Raw genomic sequence first — 26,181 nt, 5'->3', positions numbered from 1 at the left:
GGTCATGATCCCAGGGTCCTGAGATCGAGCCCCATGTCAGGCTCCCCGCTCAGCGGAGAGCCTGCTTCTCCCTCTCCCTCTGCCTGCCACTCCTCCTGCTTGTGCTCTCTCTCTCTCTGTCAAACAAATAAATAAAATCTTTAAAAATTAAAAAAAAAAAATCATATACTTTGAAGGTACCTGGATGGCTCAGTTGGAAGAGCATGATACTTTTGATCTCAGGGTCATGGGTTCAAGGCCCACAGTGGGTGTAGTGATTGCTTAAATAAATAAATGTTTAAAAATGGTGTATTTTATAAGGAAGTATATTCTGAACTATATGGAAAACATTTTTGTGTAATATTATTGTAAGCATATATTTGCTATTCCATGTGTTCTTAGTTTAATACATCATAAAACAATCATGATGATAATAGCTTACATCTGTCAAGTGTTTACTGTGGGCCATACATGGTTCTTAGTGCTTTCCATATATTGACTGAATTCTTACAATAGTCCTATGAGATGGGCCTTATTATTAGTCTTATTATACAGATGAAGGAAATGAACTACAGAGAGGTTAAATAATTTGCCCAAGCTCACAGAACTAATGTGTGGCAGTATGTATATTTCCAGAGCCCCTGTTTTGTTTTTTTCTTTTAAGATTTATTTATTTATTTGTGTGTATGAGAAAGAGCGGAAGAGAGAGAGAGTGCGTGCACATGCATGAGTGTGGAGAGGGGCAGAGGGAGAGAATCTCAAGTAGACTCCCAGCTGAGCACAGAGCCCAACATGGGGCTCAATCTCATGACCCGAGATCATGACCTGAGGTGAAATCAAGAATTTGATTTGATTTGAGTCAGATGCTTAACTGACTGAGCCACTCAGCTATCCTCAGAGCCCCTGTTTTTAACCACTGCCCAAAGGGAGAATTATCTCTCACCTGAATGTTAACAAAGAAAGAAAGAAGAAACCAAGTGAATGTGATCTAAATTTATTTTAAGGTCCTACACTTAGTAAAGTCTTTTATTAGTGGATTAGAGAAAAGAAGCCAAGCATAATGCTTCAAAACTTTAAGAAATAAAATAAATAAATATATTACTTAGTGACATTTTATTCCATTTATGTCATGATGAATTCAGGATTAAAATGGGCATATGGTTCATGATGAGTTCAAGGAATTGGTTTTAGCAAGTAGTTCACAGGCAGCTAGATCTGTGTAATGAAAGAAATGACAGGCCATACTAATGATTTGGGGGAGAGTATAACTATGGTTAAGCATAATTTTGAACTATAATATTGCTGGAAATGAAAGACATTTGGTTTAGCTGGCCAGCAATATGACATTTTACTTGTATATTTTACTTCTTAATGAATACTGTTGTTTCTTCCTTTTTTGATATACTCCCATCTCTGCAAAAAATACCATTCAGTTATTAGATATGTTTTTATTGTCTTAAATCTTCTTTAAAATTTTATATGTTTTTATGTTTTTAAATTCTAGGTTTGTATAGATTGCGGTGTAGTTTGCTTACCTGATGGTATTTAATAAATACTTTTAATTCAGAATTATTTTTTGAATGCCTAATATGTGTTTAAGATTCTACTTATATGTGAGAAGAGAGAAGGTCAGGGGAAGGAAAATACATAGTGCTTCTCATGAAGGTGGTTGTGGTAAAAACTGTAATCATTAACTAAGAGATGTCTTCCTTGATCCCCCCCCCCATTGAAGAAACAAGGTCTCTTCCTTGCATTTATTCTGTCTCAACTTATTGTTTGTTTTGTGTATAGTATTTGTTAAATTAAAAGATTCCATTTTCCATGGTTAAAGTGTTATTTCTTACCTGTGAGGATCTCTTTCAAAGTTACATAAAATCAGAACTTCTGGAGATGTATTTAAGATTGAATTTTAGAACTGACATTATGTAAAGATGGGCTCTTAGCTCAGGCTCCTGTAACAAAATACCATAAACTGGGTGGGTTATACATCAAACATTTATTTCTCTCAGTTCTAGAGGCAGGAAGCATGAGATCAGCGTGCCAGTATGGTCAGGTTCTAGTGAGAGCCACCAACTTAAACCCTCGGGTAGGGGAAAGAGAGCGCTCTGGTGTCTCCATTGCCTTATGAGGGGATCCAAGTCTCTATCTCCCAATTTCTCCCAATTCCCCACCTCCAAATACCATCACATTGAGGTTTAGATTTCAACATATGAATTTGGGGCAAGGGTATAAACATACAGTCCATAACAGGTTGGGAACACAGACTTAGAAGTCACATAGACCAGAGTTTAAATCACAAATATTTCTGTCTTCCTTATTGAAACTCTTTAGGTCTTAGTTAACACATTTGTTAAAAGGATTTTAGAAAGAGTTTGTTGAATTAGAGAAGCATTTAATTAAATGCTTGTCCAGGGGCGCCTGGGTGGCTCAGTCATTAAGCGACTGCCTTCGGCTCAGGTCGTGATCCCGGGGTCCTGGGATCGAGCCCCACATCGGGCTCCTTGCTCAGCGGGAAGCCTGCTTCTCCCTCTCCTGCTCCCCCTGCTTGTGTTCTCTCACTGTGTCTCTCTCTGTCAAATAAATAAATAAAATCTTAAAAAAAAAAAAAAAAGCTTGTCCAGTAACAGGTACTCAAAAATGGCACTGATCCTTAAACAGTTCTCTCAGGTAGTCAAAATTTTGATCAGGGGACATGTGAGGAATGTCATATTTAATTTTAATCATTGAGGAATTATACAGCAAAGATTTAATTATATGAATATTTCCTTCACTGAGTTGTAGATTAATTTATTTAGAGATTTGTGAGCTATCATTCACCCATGAACTCTATGAGATTGTTGTTGGTCAAGGTTTAGGATGAGACTGAGGTATCTGTATTTTGAAACATCTTTACAGGCAATTCTGACATTCCAGAAGAGAATCTAAACTAGAAAGGTGAATATTGTTATATCTTTATAGATGGAAAAATCTGAGATCCAAAATTTAACAGTTTTAAAGATGTTAGGGAAAAATTTGTTCATTGGAACTTACTTAATACTGAACCATAATATCTATAAAGAGGTTATTTTTAATGATTAATGGTTAAGAACATGGCTTTGGAGACAGGGCTACGTGGTGTAGAATCTTGGCTGTACCACGTGGTTTGTTGTGTGACTTGAGAGAAATAGTCACTTCTATATGCCTTAGTTTTCCTTTTGTAAGATGAAAATAAGAATAGAGTTGTTTTGAGTTAATGCATGTATGGTAGTTATAATAATGCCTAGCACATTGTAAGTGTATCATCATCACCATCTCATGTTATAGTTTACATTCCTTTTCAGTTTGTTTTTATAGCGTCTTGAGAAAAGTCAGTTAATGTTTTCTGAATAATAGGCTTCCAAGAAAACTTGCAGCCTTTTTGCTCTTATTGTTGTTCCTTAATTTTAAAGCTTATTTGCAGTTTGTTAATCCTTAAAATAATGTGTTTTGTCCTTGAACTTGAATACTCAAATTCAGAAATAATATCTAAATCTCCAATTGAAGATGTTCAGGGTTTACCAATGTTAATATTTTTTACTTTTTCGTATATAACATTTTCAAAGGAAGCCTCTGCAGAAATTGCTTTATTTTCCTATTTGTTTTTTACTTCTAAACACTTAATCTTTGTATCAGTCTTAGAGATATGTTTTGCTTTCTTTTTACCATTTATTTTTACTATTTGATGGGCTCTTTGATACTTTTTTCTTTTACTCACTCTCCCATTTCTAGTATTCTCTCTCTCTCTCTCTCTCTCTGGTCTGTAAATGAAAATTCAGTCCTAGAAAATGGGAACCATAAAAAGGAATAAAAAAGGCAAGACGATTTTTGCATGTTTATTTAGGATATGCATGCTGTATTCTTGAAATAGTTGTGCTTAAAGATTTAACCTCATAGAGGATGAGAGATTATCTCATATTTATGTTTACAGTTAAAGTTTAGATGCTTAATAAGCAGGCTGTTGTTTATAAGGTTATATTATATACTCTCACCACTGGGAAAACCTCCCTCCTGTTCCATTTCACTCCTAAACACATGGGTTGCACAGCTGCTATATGGTTGTACACTGTCCCATGTGTATTAAGCAAACACAGCCTGCAAAAGGGTTGCATTTTGGAGCATGGAAGTAGCATGGCTGGTTGGAGACCCCAGAAGTGTAGCTGCCAGGATTCTTCCATCTGGCAGCAGTGCTGCTAGGCAGCTCCAAACAGGGCATAAATACCTTTTGCTGAGTACTTTTCCTGGTGCAATAGCCATGAATGCCTAGGCAGAGATAGGGACGGATGGGAAGATAAAGGAACTAATAGAAAGGTGTCTAATTGGAACCCCTCTACTGTTCAAGGTGAAAGAATGAACAATAAAGAATGAAAAAACACATCTGAACTCTTATTTTTGCAAGAAGCTTGACAAATAGTCTTTTAACTTTTATGAAGACCTTTCAATTAAAGAATTGTAAAATTGTACTGAAGCATAGTTACTTTAAAAATTTAGCCTTTATATGGATGGCAGAAGGTAACACAAATATAATTTTTAAGGCAAAATAATTGTGATTGTTTTTATTTGATGTAAGTTTATTTCTAGTTTCATTAAAAATTCCCAGAACATTGAACATAAGTCAACATTCCATGGAGAAGGAAGTATTATGCAGCTTGCATGTGTGCATATCTGCATATCGGAGCACAAAATATTGACATGATAATTGCAGTCAAGCCTGAGTGAACAGTGGCCTGTGGGAATTCAGCTGGTGTTGTACCAACTGGATGGCTGCTCAGGACACAGTTTGAAATGCAAGGTGCAAGTTAGCACTTTATTCAGCACAGGCAGGCATCATTTAAAAATCCTTGGGGGCAACCCTGGTGATGTGCAGATGTTAAAACAGTCTGTTCTGAAGTGCTGATATTTTTGAACACTGTAAAAGACTTCTAGATTCTGAGTGAAAAATATTTGCACAGTTATTAAAGACATACAATACACAATCTTTTCCAACTCTTTTCTGGATGTTTTAGATAATGAATGTTGAGTATATGCAGAAGTATCTGCACATGTAGTTAAAAGAAACAGGAAAATCAGTAACCAAATAAAGTCATTTAGTTTCTAACTCTAAAACAAAATGTTTTGAGTTTCAGCTTTTTATATTTAGAAATGTTGAGTGGATAAGGATATCTAAAACAAAGAAATATTATTTGGTAATATATTCAGTCTAAGTTGTTACATTATAGTAAATTATTGCTTCTTTGTTTATGGAGTTCATCAATACACCATAATTTACAAATTCAGATTAAGACGCTGTAGCCTAATTCTATTCTTTATTCTAGTTTGGACCTACCTGACTGAACAAGAAAAAAAAAATCTATCAGTTTTCACATGTCAGGTGGAGTCTTCACGCACAAGTTTTGCCTTTCGTGTATGGTTTAAATATATTTATTGTATTGAAGTATAAATTATACATAGAAATTCTGGATTATGTAATAAAAATTAAGTTTTGATCTTAAAGCAAAATAGATATCTTAAGTATACTTGGACCTTTAAAATATTTTATAACAGAGATTTTAGGGCCTATTGATTTAACAATGTATTTTTATTAAGAATATTAGAGTTTTTTTCAATAGCTATTTTTACTCTGGAGTAAATGTATTTGAAAAATATTTGTGTTAAGCTTTTAAGTTTTTCCCTTTTTTTCAAGCTATCTTACTATATTATTCGTAGATACTATTCTAGTAATTTATTATGCATATTCAAAATAGAAAAATAGTTATGAAACAGTTCATGAATAAAAGGATAGATAATTTGATAATGGTATAATTCTCATTTCCCTAAACTTCCATTTTTATCAGTCTTACTGTTTTAGAATCTTAATGTTTACTAGAAATTGAGAAAGCATTTAAATGGAAAGTCATTAATAATAAAATCTACATTTTAATAGATTCTGTGCTCAAATGAAAGAAAACGTTAGTCCAACTAGGTTTATTTTGTGCATTATTATTATCTATCTGTTAATTAAGAATAATCAATGTCAGTAAGTTTTGCTTTTTTATTTTCTTTGTTTTCTAAAATCAGACCAATATCATTGCCTCATTTATAGTTAAATGTTTCTTTTAGGCACTAATATTTCATTTTTGACATCTCATTAAAAATGGGCTCAAACCCAGAAAATATGATCCTGTCATAGTGTATAATATATGGCATGGTCTATAACACAGTAAAATTTTGTTTCTTAATGATTTAGAATAATTTCTCAGATTTTTGAGTTTAGAAAAATGGCAAAAAATTAACATGGTAATTCATGTGGCTAAGTACAGCAATGTTAAATGTTTAAATGGGTAGTACTCTTGGGAAAAGTGATTGGAGCTTTAAACTTGTACACATTTGACAGCGTCTCTTCACTTCATTTTTCATCCTAAAGAAGTCTGCAAATATTCTTAGCTCACATCATTATTGCACATCAGTGGTTCTAATTAGCTAAACAGGAGTTTGTCTCAGTCATTGATCATCATCAACTTCTTGACAGTGTCTTTTTTTTTTTTTTAGGAACCTTTTCATTGTGTCTTATAAATACATAGAATATATATTAATTGAATTGACCAGATAGGTTGGTGATGTTTTAAACTTGAAACAACTTTTTTTCAGTGTATTATTTTAAATAAAAAATATTGTATTCATACTGTAGCGCTGTTTTCTCTTGGGAGCATTTCCTGTTATGAAAATATTACATATCACATACCACCAGGAGGAGCTGCTGGACAAATCTCTATATACATTTTGAATTGTGATTTTTTTTTTTCCAAGTTCAAAACTATAACATAATCATCAATTTTGGAGGTTTTTTGGTTTAAAATACATCATTGAAGTCTATTTTTGAAGTTTATATTTGACTTGAAGTTTATATTTCATTTATGACTTATATTTTCAGTATTATATTACTCAGCTTAATCAGTTATTGTTATTTCAGTGACTCAGACTTTAGTGTGTATCAGCATCACTTGAGGCTTTGTGTCTTAGTTCAGGCTGTTATAACAGAATACCATAGACTAGGCAGTTAAAAAGCCAAACATCTAATTTCTCACATTTCTGGGGGTTAGGAAGTCCAATATCAAGGTGACTGCTGATTCCATTCCTTGTGAGAGCTCTCTTGCAGACAGCTGCCTTCTTGCTATATTTTCACATGATAAAGAGGCAGATCATCTTTCTCATGTCTCTTTATAGATTCCCTAATCCTAGTCATAAGGGCTCTACCCTCATGACTTCCCAAAGGCCCCACCGCAAAAATCAGCACACTGGGGATTAGGGCTTCAACATATGAATATGAAACATTCAGTCCATAGCACCTTGTTATGGTTAAACACAGATTGCTGGGCCCTACTCTAGACTTTCTGCCGTTAGAGAGGGTGGAAGATAGTTCATCTCTAGCAAGTTCCTAGGTGATGCTAATGCTACTTCTCTGATGACCTGTAGTATAGGAACCACTGGGTGAGACTGTGACTGAATTTATATACATATTGTGTCATAGGAAGTAACCACCCTGGTACCAAGTTCATTTGGAATCTGTAGTAATGCTTTTGTTTGGGTTTTGTGGCATATAGTCTAGTTTTGTCCTGTCTCATTTAAAAGGACCACCAGAATGTATTTTGACCCCGTGGGGATTTTAGGCTTATTATAAAAGAGTGGATTAGAAAGACTCTATCCCTGTAAATTAAACTAATTCCTGGAAATTTAGACTCATCGCATATCCAGAAAGCAACTTACAGGGGGAGTTTCTGAGTGTAATTAATGTCTTGCCTGTTACATCCTGGGACTTTGTTCTTGGGTCAACCCAATCATGCCCTTCCCTTTGGGATTTGAAGCCATTTTCCCCCAGATACATATACCTTGAATTGATGTAGTACTGTTTTGCAATACTCATGATTTTATAATATCAAATTAAAAGCTCAAGTGATAATTTGAGAGTATATCTTTGTGATAAATGAAAGGCAAAGGGTATATATATTTTTTCTTTTAATTCCAGGATTAATAGTTAACATACAGTGTTATGTTAGTTGCAGGTGTACAATATAGTGATAAAGGGCATATATTTGTCACATATAAAAATAGTTTTATAAATCAAAAAGTATAAAATCAAATACATTCACTGGCACTGGAAAATTAGGGAAAAAAAGCACTTCAATTGATGAAAGTATGTTTAATTTCACTACTAATAAAAGAACCACAAATATAAAGAGAGCCCAGTTGAAGACAATGGACTGTGATTATGCATTAAATGTGCTATCAATAGTTGGTAAATAGAAAATAAAATAATGAAGCAGAATAAAGCACAAACAGTAAAAAAAGTAGTCATAATACATTATGTTTGTACTATGTACTTATAACCAGAGAGCTGAACATGGCTAGAGAAAAATTCTGAACCATGAAGTCTGGTCATGTGTGAATTTATGACCACTAAACTTTGTGGTCTTTAGCACTGCCTAGTAGATATCTTTTTTTTTTTTTTTTCTGACTCACTTACCTTCCCAGTATTCTAGAAGACTATTTGATGCTTACTCTCTTGTCAACTTCTAGCACTTTGTTTCCCCTTCTCACTTTCAGTTGATGGATAACTGTTATGAATTTGTTAAATTAATGTTGTTAAGAGGAGCACAGGGTGCTGGATATTGAGCCATGGTTCAACAACAGACCACAAGAGAAACTGAAATAGAGGTTTATTATTCACAGGTCCTGGAGGAAGTATCCAGCATACCTTAAGGGGCCACATGGGAAGTCAAGGCACAGTATGGGGATAGACAGGACCTGGGGCACATGCTTTTCTGAGGGTTCATGGGTAGAGTGCTTTGGGGTTTCCAGGCTAAGGTGGGATTGGTCAAACCAAAAGAGCCAGGTTTTAGTTGGCTCTTTGGGGGAGAGGTCTTATATAAGGGACGTGTAAGGGAAAGTGTTGGGAGGCAGGGGACACTATTGATAATAAGGGCTGTTGGGGAAGTCCTATCAAGAACCTAAATTTACTTGTGACTCTGCAGGTTGTTATCTGGGGCACTTGCACGAGCTAGCTTCATTTAAGGTCACTTCAGGCTGCTTGGCCAAACCAAGTGGATGCCAAGGCAGCAATCATGAAGTAACTTTAGCTAAACTCTTGACAATCCCCTTGCTTCTTACACCACTGAGTAAATAGAAGCTTTTAGAAGAGAGCTTTTACTTCTTCCCATAACCACATCTACCAAAATATCTGAATCTGTATCCGTATTTTCTCTTTTTATTTCTTTGGAAGAACTGTTTATGCTGTCATCTAAGCCCAAATAAACTGTGTACACTAAAGACTCAAGGACCCAAGGATGTCACTCTGCAGTTCTCCCTTCTCTCTCTTGCATCATCAGTATCACTAATTGTCCTGGATCATTCCTGTCAACATACTCACATGCAGTTTTATCTTCAATCTTTTGAGAAAAATCTCTTTTGATCTCACATTTCCCTTGAAGTACTGTTCCATTTCTCTGCTCCTTTTTTCAGCAAAATTCCTCTGAAAAGTAGTCTTTACTATCTCCATTTTTTCCTTTCTCTCTTGATCTCACTCCAGTTAGGCTTGTATATCCACCATTCTCCTAAAACAGCTCTTGTCAAAATCACCAGTGACTTCAGTACCGCTAAATCCCAGTAGGTTCAGTCTTTATCTTCTTTAGCATGTTTGCAGCATTTGCCATGGTTGATTCCTTTCTTCTAGAAATACTTGTTCAATTAACTTTCTGTCTTGATTCTGCTTTTGCATGAATGTTTACCCTTCATAGTATCATTGGCTGTTTTTCCCTTATCTTACTGACTTATAAATGGGGAGTGCTTCAGGACCCAATTCCTCAGATTTTTCTATCCAAAATCACTCCTTAAGTGTCTCACCTACCCTTTGGTCTTAAATATATTTGGATGATGCCTAAAGTTTTATCTTCAACCTTGACTACTTGACTGATTCCAGACTTGTTTATCCAACCATGTCTTGGATGTTGATTAGGCATCTCAAATTTAACATGTCCAAATCCCAAAATTTAATGTTCCTCACTCTCTTCGTCTAGATCTCAGATAATGTCTACTCCATCCTTCCAGTTAGTCAGACAAAAGCCTTGGAAACATTCTTCTCTCTTTTTTTTATATCTCTTATCTACTGCATTAAGAAATCCTGTTAGCTCTACCTACAAAATATCAAGAATTTTATCACTTTCTCAGTTACCACCAACATTACCTATCTTGTCCAGTTCATATTTAGTTCTCACCCGAGGTATTTTAGTTGCCTCCTAACTGTTGTCTCTGCTTACACTTTTGATTTCTAGAGTCTCTCCTCAGCCCATGATACTCATGAAATATTAATTTGTATTACTTCTCTACTCAAAACTATCCTCTGTCCTCCCATTTTACTGAGAGTCAGATCCAATATATGTCATAAAAGGCCATATATTACTTTATTTCCAGTGACCATTCTGTCCTCAGCCACCATTCTCCCCTTGTGTGGATGCAACTATTTTACTGTTCTTTGGATACACCGATTGTGCTCTTGCCTCAGTGTCTTTGCACTTGCTACTGGTCCCAAGGCCTGGAAAACTCTTCCCTGAAATCTCTATGACTTTTCCTTCCTTCCTTTAGGTTTCTGCTTACATAGCATCTTCAAGGACAATCATTTTTAAATTATTCTATATAAAATAGCAACAACCTTCCTTTTGCTTCCCAGTTCTCCAAGATGAGAAATTCCTTTCTGCATTACCCTCGTTTATTGTTATTATACTTATAGCCAGTTGACATATTATGTATTCACTTAATATCATTTATTTTCAGAATCCGTGAGCTAGAATGTTAATTCCATTAAGGCAGCACTTGGTTTGTTTTGTTTGCTACAGTTGCCTAGACCCTAGGATTATGCCTGTCATACAAATGCTTATTGAGTAAATGATGGATTAATATGTAGATGTGGTGTGTTTGTTTTTTAGGAATTTGCTCTAGTAGGTATTCTTTCAATCTGAGGATTCCATTTAATTCTAAAATATTCTCAGCAGTTACCTCCTAAAAATATTTCTTTATCTTTCATCCCATTATCTACTTCTGGAACTCTTTAGGCATATGTTGGGAGTTCCAAGTGAAATCTACATGTCTTAACTGTGTTTTCATATTTTTAATCTCATTTCTCTATGTAGTGTTCTGGATGAATATCTCATTGTTATCATCCATTTCACTTATTCTCTTTTTACATCTAGTTTTGAACTAAGCCCATTGAATTGTTTTTTAATTCAGGGATTATAAACCTTTTCAAGGTTTTCAATAGATTATTTTTTAGATCTACTTGTTGTTTATTTATTATTTTTGTTTTTAATTTTAGTCATTCTTTTAGGTCATAAAAGATCCTTATTTATTTTAAAGTCTTCTTCAGTGTATTCTGTTATTTTCATTTTGTCTAGAGTAATTGCTTCTTTGAATTATTGAGTTAGTGTGTGCATGTGTTGTGTTTTGAATTTTTTATTTCTGGTCAAATCTTGAGTAAGAGGGTTGCTGTTACTGTTCTCTTTTTCATTTCTCAACCACCCTTCCTTATCCAATGCCTTTTTTTTTTCTCTAGAAATTTTGTGCTTGCCACTAAATTGTCACCCTCACCCCATCCTGAAATAGGTTTTAATATTGGTAGCTTGGGGCTCTTAGCCAACAGTGACACAGAGGATTTGTTGTATTTAGTACTTGAGCTATGGAGTGTTTTCGCTCAGTGCCTGATTAGGATGCTGTCTATAAACATTTGCCTTTCTAAATTTTCATATAATCCTTAGTTCCAGGCAAGGGTGGGGAGAGTCTCTGGTTTCAAACAGTGAGTGTAGCTATCCTTCTATATATTCAGCAGGACACTTTTTCCCAATTATCCCTAGGCACCAAGCTCTTCTTCACCTTAGCCTGCATTGAGATCTGGGCAGTATACAACAGCTTCATCCTTGTTTATAGCATTGTATTTCTGTTTAGTTTGTAATCCTTAGAGATTTGGCTGTGTCTCCTTAATTTTTTTCTATTATGATTTTCTATTAATACTATAAATTGAGAGAACAGGGAAGAGCCTCAAAGTGTGAACTTACTATGCTAACTTATTGGAAAAGTCTAACTTAAGTTTTTAAAATGTAGCAGTACACCATCTGAACTTATCTCTTACAACCAGTGATGTGCTTTTCTGATTGGTGTCTCTTCATTCTGATAATTGTTTTGTGCCTTCTAAGGCCCTTTCGTTCATTTTACTGTTTCCCAAATGAGGGTTCTTTCTTCTCCCTTACCTACTTTGGACTTAGTATCACCTATTAGTGATTTAGGTATGGATTTCTGTTTACCTATTTTTAGACGAGATCGGGCGCATTCAGGTGGTATGGCCGTAGACTGTTTACCTATTTTTAAAGTTTTTTAAAAATAGAAATAAATGTCCAATAAATTTCTATCCCATTTTTAAAAACGTTGGTTATTATGAAATCTCTAGCTCTTTTCTGAGTGTTTTACTTCAAAAGTGATATTTTATTCTTAATTTAATTGTGTGCATAAAATGTTTATGTTAAGAACATATGATTAACATAACATAATAAAATAAAATTAAAAAACACACAAAAAAAGAACATTGTCTTATTTATTGTTTTAAATTGATATAGTGGTTATTGCAATCAATATTAAACATGTTTTAAGTATTTTTTTTTTATTGTGCATCTAAATCTGGAAACTAAACTGTTGTTTTGGTATGAAGTTGTCTTAGTTGTCAGTGGTTTGTAAGTTGTTGTCACCTGCCATATGGTTTCTGATTAATTCTGTAAGGGCTGTCAACCCCAGATAATTTAATTTTCTGTATTTTATAAAGTGATACTCATTTTCAGGATGTGAAAATTTAAAGGATTAGCTACCAATTTTGACTAATAAACTCTATATTTTTCTTTCTAGAGAAAAACAGAAATCTGAAGCTAAAGACAGAAAAGTTTTAGAAATCCTGCAAGTCAAGGATGCTAAAATACAAGAATTGGAACAGGTTGGTGTTGTACAGGAAATACTAAAAATTAATATATTATTTTAGGTAGTAGATCTTTACAATTATTTAAAAAATTTTTTGCAACAATGTTAAGAATATCAGGATCATTATATCAAATCATTACTATTTTGAAACTACGATAGTCAGAGTATTCTTCACTATTTTACTTTGCTTATAGCCTGTTGTTTTTTGAATTAATAGGCTATGCCATATATACTTTAAAACTCTTAAGATAGTGTTATGGTTTTATAGTAGTATCTAGCAATTATTTATTGTTTTATTGAATTTTATCTTTTATTATTAGCAGTTACCATTTTATTACTAGCAGTTATCATTGAAACTTGTAAAATTTTCAGACAGCTTCACTTATAAAAAAGATTAACAAATGACTGGGATGATTCTATTTGATCTCTTGAAAACCTGTACTTTTGATTCATACAATCCCATGTTTTACGTACAATCAGTAAATTATTCAATTATATATATAACAAGAGTACCTATAATTATATAATCAGTATATTATTACTGCAACAATCCATGTGATTAGCGCTTCCCAGAGCTATTTTCAAAGTATAAACATCTCAAAAATGAAGGAGAAAGAAATTTATTGCAATAATGACCTATATTGTGATAAAATATTTAAATTCGTTTTGTACCCAATTGCTCATTATGTGCTGAATTGCCTATAATTTTTCTGGCGTAAATGGAGCCTCTTTTTGGAGACTTTGCTCTTTGACTTTTAATCTATTTCCTTCCTAGCCAATTAAAGTTTTGGGAGAACTTTGATCTAAGTTTGGTTACTGTTAAAAGTTATTTTACTAAAGGACTTAAGGTAGAAGTTAATTTAGAAAAGATTCAATTTTATTTTTATGTTCTCTACATCCATATAATGACTTTATAAAATGGAATATAAACTCCTATGTGACATATAAGTTTGAAGTTTATACATTCTCCAATGTTGTGTTTTCCTTATAGGAAATACCATAATTGATAGTATAATGATAAAATTTTAGAAATAACATTTTAGTCAGTTTGCTCTGGGGAAAAAAAAACAGTTGTATTTGCTACCTGAATATCAAAAAAGAGCAAAATGAATCCTAAGATGGATAAATAATGTTATGTGCCTACTCTATTAATTAAGCGAGCCTAAGCTGCCTAATAGATACAACCTTGTGACTTAAAAGTGGCAAATGCCATTTGTACTCATACTTCATTGAGGAAAACTAGCCATATTGGCCACCGCAAGATTCAGGAAGTTTGGGAAAATGTAAATCCAGGCTGAGCAATCTATCCAGTTACAACTCTATTCTATAGAGGAGAATGGATTTTGCCACTCTTTGATATTCTTTGGTTTTAAGTTTGCAGTGCTTTAGGAAATGCTCAGGTTACCAGATCTAGATAGCTAGCTATAGCATACCATTTTTTAAAATGTTGACTCTTAAAAATGACAATATATTTCCCCTTTTCTTGCTAAATTCTTTTTCTACTTCCTCTTCCCTATTTAATTATTTACCTTTTTGAGCAGAATCACTTAGCTCGTGGATAAAATATTAAATTTCCTTAAGGGAAATTATTTGTTTTTTAGGGGCCCTAATTTCTTAGCCTAAATCATTTGTATTTTTGTTCAATGATGGTTATAACTTTCTACAAGGTATAATATGTTAAATGTATATACTATTCTGTGATGGTACTATGGAAAATTTAGAGTTATAATTTTTGCCTTTAATGATTTTTAAACCCCTTTGAGGAGTAGGGTGGGGCTAAAAGTAAGGTGCAAGTAATCATATTCTCCTACACGATATTTCAGATTGAGAGGATGGGGAACCTCATGTAACCATTCACATTTGTATCCCTGACACCCAATATTTCCATATTGCCTGGCATATAATGGATTCTCAATATTGTTGAATGAGTAATATATTATTATTATTATTTTATTGAGGTATAATTGACACAGTATCCTGTTAATTTCAGGTATATATCATAGTGATTTAATATTTTTATACATTTTTATACATTATGAAATGATCCCCACAGGAAGTCTAGTTACCATCTCTCATCACATGAAATTATTGTAATATTAAAGACTTTTTCCTATGCTGCACATTACATCCCCATGACTTATTTATTTCATAATGGGAAGTTTGAACCTCTTAATTCCCTTCACCTATTTCACCCACACCCCACTTCCCTCCCTTTTAGCAGCCATCAGTGTGTTCTCTGTATTTATGAATCTGTTTCTGTGTTTTTGTTTGTTCCTTTGTTTTGTTTTTTAGCTTCCATATGTAAATGAAATGGTATAGTGTTTGTCATTTTTTGTATGACTTATTTCATTTAGCGTAATACCCTCTAGGTCCATCCATGTCACAAATGGCAAGATCTCATTCTTTTCTAACACTGAGTAATATTCCATTGTATATATACCACATCATCTTCTGAATCCATTATCTCACTATGGAAGCTTAGGTTGCTTTAATAGCTTGGCTATTTTTAATAATGGTGCAATAAACATAGTGGTTCATATATCTTTTCAAATTAGTGTTTTCATTTTTGGGGGACAAATATCCAGTAGTGGAATTACTGGATCATGTGGTATTTCTATTTTTAACTTTTTGAGGAAACTCCATACTGTTTCCCACAGTGGCTGCACCAAATTACATTCCCAACAGTGCATGAGTGTTCCCTTTTCTTCACATCCTTACCAGCACTTGTTATTTTTTATCTTGTTGATACTAGCCATTCTGACAGGTGTAAGGTGATATCTCAGTGTGGTTTTGATTTGGATTTCCCTGATGATCGGTGATGTTGAGCATTTTTTCATGTGTCTATTGGCCATCTGTATGTCTTCTTTGGAAAACTGTTTCTTTGTGTCTTCTATCCATTTTTAATTGGATTATTTGTGTTTTTTTGGGGTTGTGTTGTATAAGTTCTTTATATATTTTGAATACTGACTCTCTATCAGATATGTCATTTGCAAATATCTTCTCCCATTCGGTAGGTTGCCTTTAGTTTTGTTGATGGTTTCCTTTGCTGTGCAAAGCTTATTATTTTGATGTTTTCCCAATAGTTTATTTTTGCTTTTGTTTCCCTTGCCTCAGGAGACATCTAGAAAAATGTTGCTATGGCTGATGTCAGAGAAATTACTGCCTATCTTGTCTTCTAGGATTTTTATGGTTTCAGGTCTCACACTTAAGTCTTTAATCCATTTTGAGGTTATTTTTGTGTATAATATAAGAAAGTAGTCTGATTTCATTCTTTTGCATGTAGCTGGCCAGTTTTCCCAACACCCATTTATTGAAGAGACTTTTTCTCATTGTATATTCTTGTCTCCTTTATCACATTAATTAATTGACAACATAATTGTGGGATTATTTCTGGGCTTTCTTTTCTGTTCCTCTGATGAATGTGTTTATTTTTGGGTCAGTACCTTACTGTTTTGATTACTATAGCTTTGTAATATAACTTGAAGTCTGGAATTGTGATACCTCCAGTTTTGTTTTTCGTTTTCAGGATTGCTGTGGCTCCTCAAGGTCTTTTGCGGTTCCATACAAATTTTAGGATTGTTTTCTAGTTCTGTGAAAAGTGCTGTTGGTATTTTGATAAGGATTGCATTAATGTATAGTTTACTTTGGGTAGTATAGACATTTTAACAATAAGTGTTCTTCCAGTCTGTGAGCATGGAATGTCTTTCCATTTCGTGATGCTGTCTTTCATCAATGTTTTATAGTTTTCAGAGAACGAGTCTTTCACTTTTTTGGTTAAGTTTATTCCTTGGTATCTTTATCAGTTTTTATCATAGTTTTTGTGTGTGTGTGTGTGTGTGTGTGTGTGGAGTCTTTTAGATTTTCTGTATATAGTATCATGTCATCTGCAAATAGTGAAAAGTTTACTTCTTCCTTACCAAGTTAGATGCCTTTTATTTCTTTTTGTTGTCTGATTGCTGTGGTTAGGACTTCCATCCAGTATTATGTTGAGTAAAAGTGGTTAGAGTGGACATCCTTATCTTTTTCCTGATCTTAGAGGAACAGGTCTTAGTTTTTCACCACTGAGTATGACGTTAGCTGTGAATTTTCATATATGGCCTTTATTATGTTGAGGTATGTTTGCCCAAAACCTACTTCTTGAGGGTTTTTATTTTGAATGGATATTGTACTGTCAAATGCTTTTTCTGCATCTATTGAAATGATCATATGGTTTTGATCCTTTCTTTTGTTGATGTATTGTATCATGTTCATTGATTTCTGAATATTGAACTACCCTTGCATCACAGGAATAAATTTCACTTGATCATGGTGAATGTTTTTTTTAATGTATTGTTGGATTTGGTTTGCTAATATTTTGTTGAGGATTTTTGCATCTGTGTTCATCAGAGATAGTGGTCTGTAGTTCTCTTCTTTGTAGTGTGTATCTGGTTTTGGTATCATGATAATGCTGTTCTCCTAGAATGAATTTGGAACCTTTACTTCCTCTTCTATTTTTTGGAATAGTTTGAAAATAGATATTAACTCTTCTTGAAATGTTTGGTAGAATGCACCTGTGAAGCTGCCAGGTCCTGGACTTTGTTTGTGGGGAGTTTTCTGATTCACTTTCCTTGCTGTTAATTGATCTATTTTCTATTTCTTCCTGATTCAGTTTTGGGAGGTTATATGTTCCTAGGAATTTATCCACTTCTTTTAGGTTGTCCAATTTGTTGGCATATAATTCTTCATGGTATTCTCTTAAAATCCTTTGTATTACTGTGGTGTCAGTTGTTATTCCTCTTTTTTAATTTTTATTTTTTTTAAATTTTTTATTGTTATGTTAATCACCATACATTACATCACTAGTTTTTGATGTAGTGTTCCATGATTCATTGTTTGTGCATAAAACCCAGTGCTCCATGCAGAGCGTGCCCTCTTTAATACCCATCACCAGGCTAACCCATCCTCCCACCCCCCTCCCCTCTAGAACCCTCAGTTTTTCAGAGTCCATCGTCTCTCATGGTTCGTCTCCCCTTCCGATTTCCCCCCTTCATTCTTCCCCTCCTGCTATCTTCTTCTTTTTTTCTTTTTCTTAACATATATTTCATTATTTGTTTCAGGGGTACAGATCTGTGATTCAACAATCTTGCACAATTCGCAGCGCTCACCATAGCACATACCCTCCCCAATGTCTATCACCCAGCCACCCCATCCCTCCCACCCCCCCCCACTCCAGCAACCCTCAGTTTGTTTCCTGAGATTAAGAATTCCTCGTATCAGTGAGGTCATATGACACATGTCTTTCTCTGATTGACTTATTTCGCTCAGCATAACACCCTCCAGTTCCATTCACGTTGTTGCAAATGGCAAGATCTCATTCCTTTTGATGGCTGCATAATATTGCATTGTACATATATATACATACCACATCTTCTTTATCCATTCATCTGTTGATGGACATCTTCGCTCTTTCCACAGTTTGGCTATTGTGGACATTGCTGCTATAAACATCGGGGTGCACGTACCCCTTCGGATCCCTACATTTGTATCTTTGGGGTAAATACCCAGTAGTGCAATTGCTGGATCGTATGGTAGCTCTATTTTCAACTTTTTGAGGAACCTCCATACTGTTTTCCAGACTGGCTGCACCAGCTTGCATTCCTACCAACAGTGTAGCAGGGTTCCCCTTGCTCCGCATTCCTGCCAACATCTGTCGTTTCCTGACTTGTTAATTTTAGCCATTCTGACTGGTGTGAGGTGGTATCTCACTGAGGTTTTGATTTGGATTTCCCTGATGCCGAGCGATGTGGAGTACTTTTTCATGTGTCTGTTGGCCGTTTGGATGTCTTCTTTGGAAAAATGTCTGTTCATGTCGTCTGCCCATTTCTTGATTGGATTCTTTGTTCTTTGGGTGTTGAGTTTGATAAGTTCTTTATAGATTTTGGATACTAGCCCTTTATCTGATATGTCATTTGCAAATATCTTCTCCCATTCTGTCGGTTGTCTTTTGGTTTTGTTGACTGTTTCTTTTGCTGTGCGAAAGCTTTTTATCTTGATGAAGTCCCAATAGTTCATTTTTGCCCTTGCTTCCCTTGCCTTTGGCGATGTTTCTAGGAAGAAGTTGCTGCGGCTGAGGTCGAAGAGGTTGTTGCCTGTGTTCTCCTTTAGGATTTGGATGGACTCCTGTCTCACATTGAGGTCTTTCAACCATTTGGAGTCTATTTTTGTGTGTGGTGTAAGGAAATGGTCCAGTTTCATTCTTCTGCATGTGGCTGTCCAATTTTCCCAACACCATTTGTTGAAGAGACTGTCTTTTTTCCATTGGACATTCTTTCCTGCTTTGTCAAAGATTAGTTGACCATATAGTTGAGGGTCCATTTCTGGGCTCTCTATTCTGTTCCATTGATCTATGTGTCTGTTTTTGTGCCAGTACCATACTGTCTTGAGGATTACAGCTTTGTAATAGAGCTGGAAGTCCGGAATTGTGATGCCAACAGCTTTGCTTTTTTTTCAACATTCCTCTGGGTATTCGGGGTCTTTTCTGGTTCCATACAGATTTTAGGATTATTTGTTCCATTTCTTTGAAAAAAGTGGATGGTATTTTGATGGGGATTGCATTGAATGTGTAGATTACTCTAGGTGGCATTGACATCTTCACAATATTTGTTCTTCCAGTCCATAAGCATGGAGTGTTTTCCATTTCTTTGTGTCTTCCTCAATTTCTTTCATGAGTATCTTATAGTTTTCTGAGTACAGATTCTCTGCCTCTTTGATTAGATTTATTTCTAGGTATCTTATGGTTTTGGGTGCAATTGTAAATGGGATCGAGTCCTTAATTTTTCTTTCTTCTGTGTTGTTGTTGGTGTATAGGAATGCCACTGATTTCCGTGCATTTATTTTATATCCTGCCACTTTACTCAATTCCTGTATGAGTTCTAGCAGTTTTGGGGTGGAGTCTCTGGGTTTTCCACATAAAGTATCATTTCATCTGCAAACAGTGAGAGTTTGACTTCTTCTTTGCCAGTTGGGATGTCTTTGATTTCTTTTTGTTGTCTGATTGCTGTGGCTAGGACTTCTAATACTATGTTGAATAGCATTGGTGATAGTGGACATCCCTGCCGCATTCCTGACCTTAGGGGGAAAGCTCTCAGTTTTTCCCCATTGAGAATGATCTTCGCTGTAGGTTTTTCATAGATGGCTTTTATGATATTGAGGTATGTACCCTCTATCCCTATACTCTGAAGAGTTTTGATCAAGAAAGGATGCTGTACTTTGTCAAATGCTTTTTCTGCATCTATTGAGAGGATCATATGATTCTTGTTCTTTCTTTTGTTAATGTGTTGTGTCACGTTGATCGATTTGCGGATGTTGAACCAACCTTGCAGCCCAGGGATAAATCCCACTTGGTTGTGGTGAATAATCCTTTTAATGTACTGTTGGATCCTATTGGCTAGTATTTTGGTGAGAATTTTTGCATCCATATTCATCAAGGATATTGGTCTGTAATTCTCCTTTTTGATGGGGTCTTTGTCTGGTTTTGGGATCAAGGTAATGGTGGCCTCCTAAAACGAGTTTGGAAGTTTTCCTTCCATTTCTATTTTTTGGAACAGTTTCAGAAGAATAGGTATTAATTCTTCTTTGAATGTTTGGTAGAATTCCCCTGGGAAGCCATCTGGCCCTGGGCTCTTGTTTGTTGGGAGATTTTTGATGACTGCTTCAATTTCCTTAGTGGTTATAGGTCTGTTCAGGTTTTCTGTTTCTTCCTGGTTCAGTTTTGGTAGTTGATACATCTCTAGGAATGCATCCATTTCTTCCAGGTTATCTAATTTGCTGGCATAGAGTTGCTCATAATATGTTCTTATAATTGTTTGTATTTCTTTGGTGTTGGTTGTGATCTTTCCTCTTTCATTCATGATTTTGTTGATTTGGGTCATTTCTCTTTTCTTTTTGATAAGTCTGGCCAGGGGTTTATCAATCTTGTTAATTCTTTCAAAGAATCAGCTCCTAGTTTTGTTGATCTGTTCTACGGTTCTTTTGGTTTCTGTTTCATTGATTTCTGCTCTGATCTTTATTATTTCTGTTCTCCTGCTGGGTTTAGGCTTTATTTGCTGTTTTTTCTCTAGCTCCTTTAGGTGTAGGGTTAGGTTGTGTATTTGGGACCTTTCTTATTTCTTGAGAAAGGCTTGTATTGCTATATACTTTCCTCTTAGGACTGCCTTTGCTGCATCCCAAAGATTTTGAACAGTTTTGTTTTCATTTTCATTGGTTTCCATGAAGTTTTTTAATTCTTCTTTAATTTCCTGGTTGACCTGTTCATTCTTTAGTAGGATGGTCTTAGCCTCCATGTTATTTGAGTTCTTTCCGACTTTCCTCTTGTGATTGAGTTCTAGTTTCAAAGCACTGTGGTCTGGAAATATGCAGGAAATAATCCTAATCTTTTGGTAGTGGCTGAGACCTGATTTGTGACCTAGGATGTGATCTATTCTGGAGAATGTTCCATGGGCACTAGAGAAGAATGTGTATTCCTTTGCTTTGGGATGGAATGTTCTGAATATGTCTGTGAAGTCCATTTGGTCCAGTGTGTCATTTAAAGTCTTTATTTCCTTGTTGATCTTTTGCTTAGACGATCTGTCCATTTCAGTGAGGGGGGTGTTAAAGTCCCCCACTATTACTGTATTGTTGTTAATGTGTTTCTTTGCTTTTGTTATTAATCGGCTTATATAATTGGCTGCTCCCATGTTAGGGGCATAGATATTTACAATTGTTAGATCTTGTTGCATAGACCCTTTAGGTAGGATATAGTGTCCTTCCTCATCTCTTATTACAGTCTTTGGTTTAAAATGTAATTTGTCTGATATAAGGATTGCCACCCCAGCTTTCTTTTGGTGTCCATTAGCATGGTAAATGGTTTTCCACCCCCTCACTTTCAATCTGGGGGTGTCTTTAGGTCTAAAATGAGTCTCTTGCAGACAGCATATCGATGGGTCTTGTTTTTTAATCCAATCTGACAGCCTGTGTCTTTTGATTGGGGCATTTAGCCCATTTACATTCAGGGTAACTATTGAAAGATAGGAATTTAGTGCCATTGTATTGCCTGTAAGGTGACTGTTACTGTATATTGTCTGTGTTCCTTTCTGGTCTATGTTGCCTTTAGGCTCTCTCTTTGCTTAGAGGAAGACCCCTTTCAATATTTCTTGTAGGTTTGGTTTTGTGTTTGCAAATTCCTTTAGTTTTTGTTTGTCCTGGAAGCTTTTTATCTCCCCTTTCTATTTTCAATGACAGCCTAGCTGGATATACTATTCTTGGCTGCCTATTTTTCTCGTTTAGTGCTCTGAATATATCCTGCCAGTCCTTTCTGGCCTGCCAGGTCTCTGTGGATAGGTCTGTTGCCAGTCTAATGTTTCTACCATTGTAGGTTACATATCTCTTCTCCCGAGCTGCTTTTAGGATTTTCTCTTTGTCTCTGAGACTCGTAAGTTTTACTGTTAGATGTTTGGGTGTTGACCTATTTTTATTGATTTTGAGAGGAGTTCTCTGTGCCTCCTGGATTTTGATGCCTCTTTTCTTCCCCAAATTAGGGAAGTTCTCTGCTATAATTTGCTCCAATATACCTTCTGCCCCTCTCTGTCTTTCTTCTTCTGGAATCCCAATTATTCTAATGTTGTTTCATCTTATGGTATCGCTTATATCTCAAATTCTGCCCTCGTAATCCAGTAGTTGTTTATCTCTCTTTTTCTCAGCTTCTTTATTTTCCATCATTTGGTCTTCTATATCACTGATTCTCTCTTCTGCCTCATTTATCCTAGCAGTTAGCACCCCCATTTTTTATTGTACCTCATTAATAGCCTCTTTGATTTCGACTTGGTTAGATTTTAGTTCTTTTGTTTCACCAGAGAGGGTTTCTCTAATAACTTCCGTGCTTTTTTCAAGCCCAGCTAGTATCTTTAAAATCATGATTCTGAACTCTAGGTCCGACATCGTACTAATGTCTGTATTGAGTAGGTCCCTGGCAGTCGGTACTACCTCTTGTTCTTTTTGTTGAGGTGATTTTTTCCATCTTGTCATTTTGTCCAGAGGAGAATAGATGAATGAGAGAAAGAAATGCTAACAGGGTAACAACGTCCCCAGAAAATATACTCTAAACAAATCAGAAAAGACCTGAAACCAGGGGAAAAGAAAGGGAAAGAAAGAAAAAAGAAAAAGAAAAAGACAAAAACAAATAAAAACAGGACAAAAGAAAAAAACAGAATATGATCAAATATGATGAGGCTGGTGCATAGATCAGTGCCACACACTAGATTTTTGGGTATATTTTGGTCTGTTAGAAGAAAGTGCCTCCAAAATTTTAAAGAAAGAAAAACCTATATATGTACAAAAATAAGGGTTGATATGATGAAGGGATGGAATATGACTGTAAAGATGAAAATTATGTAAAATTTTATAAAAGGAATTGATAAGAAGTTGTTTGAAAAAAGCAAGAAGAGGATTTAAAAAAAAAGGGGGAGAGAGTGTGATCCGGCAGGAGAGTAGAACAAAGCCATACACTAGAGATTTAGGGTATATTTTGATATGTTAGAGGATTCTGTGTCTCAAAATTTTAAAGAGAGAACAACTTATATATATATGCCAAAAATAAGGGTAACTACTATGAAGGGATAGAATATGACTAAAAATGAAAAATAAAAATGTTTTTTAAAAAAGGGATTGATAAGATGTTGGTTGAAAAAGGGAAAAAGAAAAATTCAAAAAAAAAAAAGTTAAAAAAAAAATTAACTTTGAAAGACTAAAGAATCATCGTAAAAAAGCCATGGATTCTATGTGCTGTATTCCCATAGTGCTGGAGTTCTGCCGTTCTCATTGATCGGTAAACTTGGTCTTGGCTGGCTGATCTTCTGGGGGAGGGGCCTGTTGCCGTGGTTCCCAAATATCTTTGCAGGAGGCGGAATTGCCCCGCCCTTGCCGTTCCAGGCTAAGTAATCTGCTAGGGTTTGCTCTCGGGAGCTTTTGTTGCCTGCAAGCTTTCGGTAAAGCTTTGGAGGCCGAGAGTGAAAATGGCGGCCTCCCAAACTCCGCCCAGGAGGGGCCGAGAACTCGGCCCCGCTCCTCAGTGCGCCCCCAGGGAAAAGCAGTCAATCACTCCCGTCTCCCCGGTCTCTGGCCGCACTCCGTGCTCACCCGGCCTGTGACCCAGTGTTTCTATCTCTGGCACCCGACTTGGCGTGGAGTCTCCAAACCCAGCAGATCCCTGCGGTGCGCTCTCGCGCCACTCCTCCTGGGGGAGGAATGGAAGTCTCCCCAGATCTGCCGCTTGTTGGGTCCCTGCTGGAGGAGCAGTGGCCCGACTGTGCCCTGGATCATGGTCTATGGCAACCCCTAGCTGAGAGCCCACTCCTCTGCTCTGTCTCTGCAGCCGGCTTCCCTGCTCCGATACCTGGGAACTCTGCCACACTCAGGCACCCCCGGTGTTCTTGTGACCCCGAGGGTCCTGAGACCACACTGTCCCACGAGGGTTCCACGGCCCCCCCCCCCCCCCCGCCCCCCCCCCCCCCCGCGGCGCCCCCCCCCCCCCCCCCCCCCCCCGCTTAGCCACGTGAGCGACATCCCTCAGCGGAGCTGAGTTCTCAAAGTTCTGATTTTGTGCTCCACTGCTCTATCACTTGCCGGTAGTGGCTAACAGAGGCCCCCTCCCCTGCTGTCTATCCTCCAGAATATCACCTCGGATTCACTTCTCCACTCCTCCTACCTTCCAGAAAGTGGTCACTTTTCTATTCAGAGAGTTGTTGCTATTCTTTTCTTCCATCTCCTGTTGAGTTTGTAGGTGTTCAGAATTGTTTGATCCATATCCAGCTGAATTCCTGAGACCAGAGGAAATCCAGGTCTGCTACTCCTCCGCCATCTTGCTCCGCTCCTTCCTCTTTTTTTATTTATGATATTGTTAGTCCTCTCTTTAAAAAAAATTTTTTTTGATGAGTCTGGCTAAAGGTTTGTCAATTTTGTTGATCTTTTCAAGGAACCAACTCCTGGTTTCATTGATCTGTTTTATTATTATTATTATCATTATTATTATTTTTTAGTTTCTATTTTATATATTTCTTCTCTAATCTTTATTATTTCCTTCCTTCTAGTGGTTTTGGGTTTGGTTTGCTCTTTTTCTTGTTTCTATAGGTTTAATCTTAGGTTGTGTAGTTGAGATTTTTCTTGTTTCTTGATGGAGGCCTATATTCCTATAAACTTCCCTCTTAAAATTGTTTTTGCTGCATCCCAAAGATTTTATTTTATTTTTTTAAAGATTTTATTTATTTATTTATTAGAGAGCGAGCAAGAGAGAAACAGCATGAGAGGGGAGAGGGTCAGAGGGAGAAGCAGGCTCCCCGGTGAGCCGGGAGCCCGATGTGGGACTCGATCCCAGGACTTCGGGATCATGACCTGAGCCGAAGGCAGTCGCTTAACCAACTGAGCCACTCAGGCGCCCCATCCCAAAGATTTTAGACTGTTTTATTTTCATTTTCATTTATCTCCATGTATTTTTTTTTATTTCCTTTTTGATTTCTTTGTTGAGCCATTCATTTTTTAGTAGCATGTTACTTAACTTTCCTGTATTTATCTTCTTTACAGACTTTTTTCCCCCTTAGTGTTGTTTTCTGATTTCATAGCATTGTGGATGGAAAAGATGCATGCTATCTATGACTTTGATTTTTTCAATTTTTTGAGACTTGTTTTGTGGCCTAATATGTGATATATTCTGGAGAATGTTCCATGTGCACTCGAAAAGAATGTGTATTCTGCTGTTTTAGGATGGAATGTTGTGAATATGTCTGTTAGATCTGGTTGATTTTCTGTTTGGATATTCTATCCATCAATGTAAGTGGGGTGTTAAAGTCCCCTACTGTTATTGTATTACTATTGATTACTTCCTTTATGTTTGTTGTTTTTAGCTACTTTAGGTGTTTGGGTGCTCCCATTTTGGGTGCGTAAGTATTTATAATTGTTATATCTTCTTGTTGGATTGTGCCCTTTATGATTATATAGTGTTCTTTGTCTCTTGTTACTATCTTCGTTTTAAAGTCTATTTTGTCCAATATATGTATTACTACCCAACCTTCTTTTCAATTCCATTTACATGATATATGTTTTTCCATCCATTTACTTTCAATCTGCATGTGTCCTCAGGTCTGAAATGAGTCTCCTGTTGGCAGCATATGGATGGGTCTTGCTTTTTTATCCAGT

General features: G+C 35.9%; 1 protein-coding gene across 5 annotated transcripts in view; it reads left to right on the top strand.

Annotated features, from left to right (window-relative positions):
• CNTLN (centlein) overlaps nt 1-26,181 on the top strand; it is a 297,340-nt gene that overhangs the window by 61,367 nt on the left and 209,792 nt on the right. For all 5 annotated transcript variants that reach the window (XM_032392456.1, XM_032392455.1, XM_032392457.1 and 2 more), the window contains exon 3: nt 12,910-12,994. In XM_032392456.1, the coding sequence (XP_032248347.1) occupies nt 12,910-12,994 (85 nt within the window). The remainder of the gene's footprint in view (nt 1-12,909; nt 12,995-26,181) is intronic.

Source organism: Phoca vitulina, unplaced genomic scaffold, assembly GCF_004348235.1.
Source record: "Phoca vitulina isolate PV1807 unplaced genomic scaffold, GSC_HSeal_1.0 scaffold67, whole genome shotgun sequence".
In the NCBI taxonomy this organism is placed as follows: domain Eukaryota; kingdom Metazoa; phylum Chordata; class Mammalia; order Carnivora; family Phocidae; genus Phoca; species Phoca vitulina.
Note: the sequence above shows the minus strand (reverse complement) of the source record. Positions and strands in the feature narration are given on the sequence as shown.